Source organism: Rhincodon typus, chromosome 8 (assembly GCF_021869965.1).
Source record: "Rhincodon typus isolate 14 chromosome 8, sRhiTyp1.1, whole genome shotgun sequence".
Taxonomy (NCBI): domain Eukaryota; kingdom Metazoa; phylum Chordata; class Chondrichthyes; order Orectolobiformes; family Rhincodontidae; genus Rhincodon; species Rhincodon typus.
The window spans coordinates 79,290,812-79,299,675 of NC_063339.1; the positions used below are offsets into that span (position 1 = coordinate 79,290,812).

Genomic DNA, 8,864 nt, shown 5'->3' on the forward strand with positions numbered 1-8,864 from the left:
ATGTTAATTCTGTTTTTTCCTTCACAGACGCTGCCCGACCTGCTGAGCTTTTCAAGCAACTTTGTTTTTGTTTCTGGCAAGAGGGACACCATTTGGGTGTAGTGGGAAGTTAATGAGATGAGTTTCAGACAATCATGTGGAAAGCTTTCATGGCCTCGAGGATGTGCAAGATCCCATGGATCTATACAAAATAAGGGTAGAGGCCTTAACCCTGGCATCCTGGTCAATATTCACCACTAGTCAACATCTCTCCCTTTCACAACTTCAATTTGCATCCATTTTACATCTCTTTCATCACCAGTAGCAGTCTCATTGTCTTTTGCACTGAACCTCTACACCATCTGCCCCTCTTGATCTTCTTCTGCCTCAGTCAATGTTTTCCAACACCTTTCAGTTTTAAAGAAGGCGATACAGGACTTGTCTCTCCACTCGACTTTTTCCTTTCTCCACAGATGCTGTCAGATCTGTTGAGTTTCCCCTGTGTTGGTTTCTTAGGAGACTTGACAGGGTAGACACAGAGATGTTGTGTCCTCTTGTGGGACAAGGTAATCTCAGAATAAAGGGCTGCACATTTAAGACAGAGATGAGGAGGAATTTCTTCTCTCAGAGGGTGGTGAATTTGTGGAATTTTTTTTAAACTGCAGAGGGCTGTCAAGGCTGGGTCATTAAGAATATTCCAGGCTGAGATGGACGGATTTTTAATCAGCAAAGGATTCGGGATATTGGGGGAAAGGCAAGAAAGTGGAGTTTAAGATTATCACAGCAGATTTGATGTCATAGAATGGCAGAACAGACTCAATGAGCTGAATGGCCCACTACCACTCCTACATTTTATGGTTTTATAACGGAAATTTTATAACAAAATTATCTGGTCATTATCACATTGCTATTTGTGAGAGACTGCTGTGCACAAAACTGGCAGCTGCATTTCCTACACTGTAATGATGATTATAGTATACTTTAAAAGTACTTTGTTTAATGTAAAGCACTTTGCAACATTCAGTAGCCATGAAAGTGCTAAAGGTGTGAATCACTTTCGTGCATCTTGCTTTGATTACACCAAACTGTTTCGCCAGTCTTTCGTGAGGCTAGAAAACCCAGGAGAAAAATGTTCCACAACATTGAAATGCAGGGCTCCTTTAAACCTTTCTTATGGGATTATGCCCGTAGGCAATCTGATTGATAGGCGAGAAACATCCCAGCTGTGAAGCCCATTTCACAAGATCAAAACTCATCCGTGTAGGGAGGTGCGACGAACAGAGGTTATGTGGAAGTGGGGAGGGGATGGAACCTTGACTGCAACAGACAGGGACTTAAATAGTGCTCTGAAGTGTTGGCAGGGTGGTGGAAAGAGAACAAATGAAGTTCAGGAAGTTCCCAATTCCTTGGATGGTGGGGCAGGAGGGTTTCTAATCTTTGGGGAGGAAAAGGGATCTGACAGTGGTCAGACTTTACTGTGTAACCTGCTGGACCTGGACGACACACACACTTATGTTCCCCTTAACTAGTAAGCAGTATATAGTACAGCAGCTTTTCTCACCTTCTTTTAAGTGCTCACTTTCAGGGATTATTATGAAGCGGTTATAAATAGAATGACTATCAAAAGGAGAGCTCATTATAATTCTGCTCCTCAGAATAGCAGATTAGTCAATGACCCTTTCAAACATCCTCAGGTGACTGTCTGTGTGGAATGTGCACATTCTCCCCGTGTCTGCATGGTTTTCTCTGGGTCCTCCGGTTTCCTCCCACAGTCCAAAGATGTGCACATTAGGTGGATTAGCCATACTAAATTGCCCAGTAGTTGTCCAGGGACATGCAATCTAGATGGCTTAGCCATGGTAAATTGGTAAATGTGGGGTTACGGGGAGGGGGGATGCTGCTGGAGGGCAGGTGACTGGTCTGGATGGGATGCTCTTTGGAGGGTTGATGCAGACTCAATGGGCTGAATGGCCTCCTTCCACACTGTAGTGATTTTATGATTCTAGAAATAAAAACTGTTAGTCCTGATCATCTGAATCGTTCCTCAAATTTTGCAAGATACAGTTCTGGACATTCGCTCTTCTTTTTATGCAGGTTCTTCCTGATTTCACTTAATTGGTCCCCTCATTCTGAACTCACCTATCAGAAGAAACAGATTGTCTGCATTTATCCCATCAAATCCTTTTACCATTTCCAATAGCTCAGTTTGAGCCACTCTCAAAACTTCTACACTCAAGAAAATGTAAGCCAAATTCATCCAACGAGCCCTCATATTTTAACACTGTAGCTGCCATCATTATTTGAATTTATGATCTAAGCTCTATCGATATAGAAATATTTCATAAAACCCATGCAACAAAATAAACAAAACAGCTTTGCTTTTAACCAGTGTGATTAATTTCCACATGACAGTTAGATTGTGAGAAACCAAGAAACAAGAGTTATTATTTGAGGTAATAAGCTAATTCAATATAGTTGCAATTTTAAATTAACGAGGTGAAAAATAAACAAGTTAATCAAAGGTTTCTCCAGGGAGATTACTGCATCAATGCAAAACAACTGGAGCTGTTGTTTTGTTAAAAATCAGACACGTTACTATAGGTCTTGCAAATGTGAACAAAATATATCTGATTTAATTTGAAAATTCTGCTTTAAATGTATTTTGTAAATATACCCCAGGGATTATAAATGTAATCTTAACAGGTTATTACATTTTACAATGAAGTGTGGTGATGTACACGGAGTATAAAAATGTGCTTCCACATTATTTTTAAATTCCCCAAATACCTGTTTGTTTTTGTTTTCTATTTTTCTGCCAATTGCATTTTCTTGGATTTCTTCATTGTAGGTTCACTGTATCTTTTTCCCATCAGCTGCAGAAAAGTTCTCCAATTGAGGCTGTCTTGAGCGATACAAGTGAAGAAAACTGCATGTCCAATCACTACTCTGAAATAGTGATTTCTGATTTAGTAAATACCAACAATGGACATTACAACTAGCCTCCGTGGTCTTTGCTACAGTGTGGAAAGTGAAATCTATCAGCTACAGACTCCTTCTCCGTAATGCTGTCCAGCAAGACTCTTTCAAAATTCAAAGATCAGAACTTTGGGTAGATTGGTTTCAGCTGTGATGCCTCTGCAGTTCAGCTGCCTTTCAATATACCATTTCAGTACATACTAAGAAATGGCTTGCATTTAAACAGCACACTTGTGTCATGCAATGTCTCAAGGCACTTAAAGTGTTATCAATGAAAACATTTCGGACATCGAGCAATTGAGAAAGAGATATCAGGAAACATCATCATAATTCATTTCACAGCCCTTTAAAGTGAATTAAGTACAATCATATGCAACATTATAGATCTATTTATATTCCAAAGGTATGAACAAATTTAAGTTTACATAATTAAAGGAATATTTTAATTCACATCTGTTGAAATGCAGCAAAGTAAATCTATGGATTAAGGATATATTTCTGCAGTTGAACTCAAATCTCATTAAGTCAATATCTTTGGCAAGAACAAAAGGAAGCATGATCCGTCTTAAATATCAAGAATAAATGATCAACTAGCACTCGGATTTTATTATGATGGCGAACCGAAGCCAGGACTGGCAGGAAAACAGCATTGTGCATTGCAACTTAAGCGGCCAAGATTTCAAAACTTCAAAGTATGACAAACATATTTATGAGTAAATAAATCCCCAAGAGGGTGCAAAGGTGACAATTGGAATTTACTTACACTGTTTTTCATAATTTCATAAATGGAAATATGAGAAGATACTACTGTAGAGATCAAGGGGGAAATAAATTTGTAAAAAGTAAAAATTGTGTAATTGAGAAAATTAAGCTTCAGATGGAAAAATAGGCAATACCGGAAATGTCCCAAGCGATTTCCTAGCACAGAGGAAGTCTCCTATTGTAAAAATACATCAAAAATTCCTTCAACTTAAACAGTACAAGAATGTTTACAAATCATTATTGATAAATTCTTCATGATTTTCTTTTAAAAAGGTTTCATTTCAAGAGTTTGGGTCAGCATAGTAGATTCAACTAAGAGTTGGGAGAAGTGAAAATTACTAAAGTTTCCAAGGCTTGTGTAACACAGATTACATAGAATTTGCAGCTATTCAGTCCAAGTAAACCATCCAGTGTTTATGCTTTACACAAGTCCTCTGCCAACCCTCTTAATTTTATGATTTTAGCAAAACCTTCTGTTCCTTTCCCTATCTGTTTATCTAACTTCTGCTTAAATGCAATGCTGTTCACCTCAACTCTACCACGTGTAAAGACATGCATTTAGATAGAGCCTTCCATGACCATCCATGTCTCAAAGCATTCCCAATGAAATGCTTTTAAGCGTACTTGAATGTAGGAAGGCCAAATTTAACATTGTAAGCCCCCATAAGTAGCAAGATAATGACCAGATAATCTTTAAAAAATTTTTTCTCTGGTGTTGATCGAATGATAAATATTGGCCAGGACACTGGGATAACACCTCTGCTTTTCTTTGAAATAGTATCATGGAATCATTAACCTCCACCTGAGGCAGGACTTTGATTTAAGGCGTCATCCACCCCCTCAGTGAACTCCTTCTAAACTGCACTGGAGTGCCAGATTTGATTTATGCACTCAAATCCTAAACCCAGAAGAACCTCATGAATAAGAGGCAAAAGTGCTGTAAACTAAACAACAGTTGACACTTGGTTCCTAGAGCTAGATTCCCCACAAGTATAAAAATCAGCTTGATGACTGCCATATGAAAATCATCATAATTTCATAATGGTAAAACCACATAGAATCGTTGCTGCCTATTCTGCTTACATTTTCTGAAGAGGTATTTTTCTCTCTGTCCTGTTCATCAATTTCAGTTGTATTATCTTTCTAGAAATACAGTTATTGCAAGATAGCCTGAAAATGAACCACAACCACTCAGACATCTTCCTCTAAATGCCCCAGTTCTTCAGCAATACAGTCAAGCATCAGTCACCAGCATCAGAAACCTTCGCAAAGTCTTTACGAATTTAATGATTGGCAAAGTCTGAAATTACCACTTTAGAAACCTGCACTGAAGCCAGATCAGCCTTAGTTAACTGTGACACGATACCCTCTTTGGGAAACTATTTAAACCAGAGAGATTCAATCATTAAGATGTCATAAATATTCCTGTATTATGAAAAATTAGGATTGTAGTAATGATCAAGGCATAGTTTCCTGCTGTAATGTAAAGGTGTAACTATTGTTGCAGGATTGCAAACTGAACTGAAGAATATCTCTAATCTTGACTAAAACAATTGTTTCCTGCAAAGGTGGGGCTTCATATAGCAAGTAATCCCAGTTTGTTTAAAGTGGACTATTTGAAATTGTGTTAACAAGTCTTCTGACTAAAACCACAAAGCAACTACATGCAAAAAAATCCCATCTCACCAGCTCAAACAATACAAAAGAGAATTTGCAACTCTTTTTACGAACATAGGATAGGTTAAACAGTATTCAAAAAGCTTCTAACATGCTAAACAAGAAGACAATAGGTTATTGAAAATGGGATGAGAAGAATTGCAGATGGGTAGCTTAAAGCAGGAAGGGTGACGATATCCTTAAGTATCCTTGTTAAGATTTTCTTAAAAGGACAATTACATTTCCTCTTCGGAGATGGTATGTAAACAAAAAAAAATGCATCAACTACTTACAACTACATTCAGTTTAGTTGGATATATGTTAATAGATCTCCAATGTGTTCAGGTTAGTAGACCAATGTGATACATGGGTCCAAGTCCCAGTGCTGTGTCCAAGTCCCAGTGCTGTGTCCCTTCACATCTGCACCATTACATTATTTCCTTCAAAAGATTTATCTTTCCCTTCCTGTACTCTACTTCTCTCCTTGGCTGTATGCCCTACATGTTCTCTTCCTTTCCCATCCCTATTTCATTCTCTCTTCAGCCACCAAGACTTTCCCCTGTAAAAGAACAGGTTTTCTCGTTGCATTCACCGAACACTATATGTCCCTCTTTCTTCTCCTTACATTTCTAAATAGATGCATCTTTCCTACACAAAGAGCCCAACATTAACTCTGTGCAAGTGTACTGTTTTAGAGGGAGTTAAGATTTTGCCCAAAGTGTCTCTTTGTGTCTATCCCTACTTCCTTCAACAGGGGATCTCCTCCTTACAGTCCCACATCAATATCTGTTTTGTTACTCTCTTCTTCCCATGGACTATAGGATTGCTGATGGAAGTTAAGCGTTTATTGGTCAGATATTCTAGTGATATTGATTTTTCTCATTTATTTCCCTATTCATTACTTCCCCATTTAAAGAACATTTAAAAAATTTCTACCAAACCCAACAAATTTCTGCAGTATTAGCACAGTTTTATTAATTATGGGGTGAGATAAAGTCTACTGGGAAAGCAAAGTAAACAACAAGAAGTAAATTACTGTGGCTCACTAGGGTTCACTTCAGGGAGTTTTTGGTTTGCATATTTTGATTAAGAAGCAAATGAACAAAATGAAAAGAGATGGTGTGCTTGGTAGATGGTGGTGAGAGGACCAGTGAAATAATTGCAAACTGGCTTATAGGAGTTAAAATGCAAAAAGATAACTACAGTAGCTCTTAGGGACTGGAGTCCTGGGCACAGCAGCGAAATTTAATTTAAGAAAAGGAGTTTCCAGAGAATAGGGTAGATCAGGAGTGCATGATATTCAAACGTTGATCAGGATTCAACCGAAGCCAGTTCTTGCCCGAAGGATTTATATGGTGCTTACCAGAATTGTCACGTTATTTTTCTTCCCTAGAGTTTTACAGTCGAAACATGACAAGTTCTCACCGTGACCCTTTCTGGCAATCTTTTTTGCTAAAATTTGATTAGGCTGAAGTTTTTCTTGGATTGTATTCTATTTTGCACATTTTGATTCAGTGAAAATTGATTGCGATGGGAAGAAACTAGAGATTTTCTTGCATTAGGTAAGTACTAATTAAAAAGTAGAAAAGCAGTTAAGATAGGAGAAAAAAATTCGACTGGATAAGGACAGTAAATAGATGTATAGATATTAATGCATATATAAAAATTTTGTGCTGATTCACGTACACTTGAAATGGTAGCTTACCTCGTGCATCATGGTGCTGAAATCGTCCACTGCATTTCCTTGTGTTTCTTCCACCTGCAGAGTGAACAAAAAGCACTACAACGGCCATTTCCTTCTAATAGCACCTTGAGGTGGTGAACCAGAAAATATTACGCTATATTCAAAATAAACTGATTAGCATCAAGTTTCATTACCAGATAGTTTGAATTATACAATTCCTGTAAGAATTTCAAGCAAATGCAGTGTGGCTCACTTGAGCACTAAAAGCTATGTGTAATCATTCGCAGAGCCCTGTCCTATGCAAATGAAGAACATGTTCAAATCTTGCACCTTTTTTGCAAGTAGTCAAAAAGCTTGGAGACAGCCATTCATAGGGGCATTCCCCATGGCAATACTTTGGCCAGAGTCAAACTGTCTGTTTTGAACATAAACAAAAAGCTTGACAGTTAACTGTTTCCTGGTGCATTCTTTATGGTAACACCTCTACCAATCAGATTACTGTGGCGAGTAACTTACCTCTTGACTCCCAAAGCCTGTCCACCATCTACAAGGCACTAGAGACAAAAAAAAACTGCAGATGCTGGAATCCAAGATAGACAAGCAGGAGGCTGGAAGAACACAGCAGGCCAGGCAGCATCACAAAGAAAGGAGCAGTCAACGTTTCAGGTATTACTCTTCTTCATGACTGTGGGGGTATGGGGAGCCGCAGATAAAGGTGGGGGGTGAATGGGTGATAGGTGGACACAGGTAGTAGGTACGACTTGGTTGATGGGAAGGATAAAGCCAGTTGGTGGCTGGAAGGGAGGGTCAAGAGGTGGAATGGAAGGGAGGAGGTGGGGCTGGAAGAGGAGTTGGAGGCTGGGTGGGAAAGTTATTTGAAATTGGAGAACTCAACGTTGAGTCCTCCGGGCTGTAGGGTGCCCAGGCAGAAGATAAGGTGTTGTTCTTCAGATTTGCGTTGCGAGTCACTGGAGGAGTCCGAGTGTCGGATGGGGAGTTGCAATGGGTGGTGACAGGGAGGTTAGGTTGGCCATTACGGACCAGAAGATGCTCAGTGAAACAGTCACCTAGTCTACGTTTGGTCTCATCATCATAAAGAAGACCACATCGGGAGCACCGATGCAATAGACTAGGTTGGAGGAGATGCAGGTGAAACTCTATCTCACTAGGAAGGACTGCTTAGAGCTCTCTCTCACCTAGAAGGACTGTTTAAGGCCCTAAATGGAGGTGAGGGAGATGGTGTGTGGGCAGGTATTGCATCTTTTACGATTATAAGGGAAGGTACCAGCCAGGTTGTAATAGTTGGTGGGGAGTGTGACGCAAACTAAGGAATGGTGAATGGAATGGTCCTTGCGGGAGGCAGACGGGTGGGGAGCGGAAAACGCTCTGGTGGTGGGGTCTAATTGGAGTTGGCCGAAGTGTTTGAGGATGATAGGTTGAATGTGGAAGCTCGTGGCATCTGCAATAGAGAGGTCTGTCCTCCAGACTACTACTGTCCTGCATTTGTCGGCGGGTTTGATAGTGAAACGGACATTGGTGCAGAGAGAGTGGAGTGCTGCACGTTCAGAGGGGGATGAGGGTGAAGAAATTGAGGCGTTCGATGTCATATTGGCAGTTAGCAATGAAGAGGTTCAGGGTGAGTAAGAGGCTGGCAGAGGGTATCCAAAAGGAGGAGGAAGGTTGGAGATGGGAGAAGGGGTACCCAGACGGTGGTTGGAAATCTTTATCGAAGAGGGACGCAGAGAAGCAGGAAGAATTCGACGTTGTGGTGGGCACAGAACTCGTCGAGGGTTGGGGGGTGGTGGGG

General features: G+C 40.0%; 1 protein-coding gene across 2 annotated transcripts in view; it reads right to left on the minus strand.

Moving 5' to 3' along the window:
- LOC109915642 (coiled-coil domain-containing protein 9-like) overlaps window positions 1–8,864 on the minus strand; it is an 84,294-nt gene that overhangs the window by 55,244 nt on the left and 20,186 nt on the right. For both annotated transcript variants that reach the window (XM_048599774.1, XM_048599773.1), the window contains exon 5: window positions 7,079–7,132. In XM_048599774.1, the coding sequence (XP_048455731.1) occupies window positions 7,079–7,132 (54 nt within the window). The remainder of the gene's footprint in view (window positions 1–7,078; window positions 7,133–8,864) is intronic.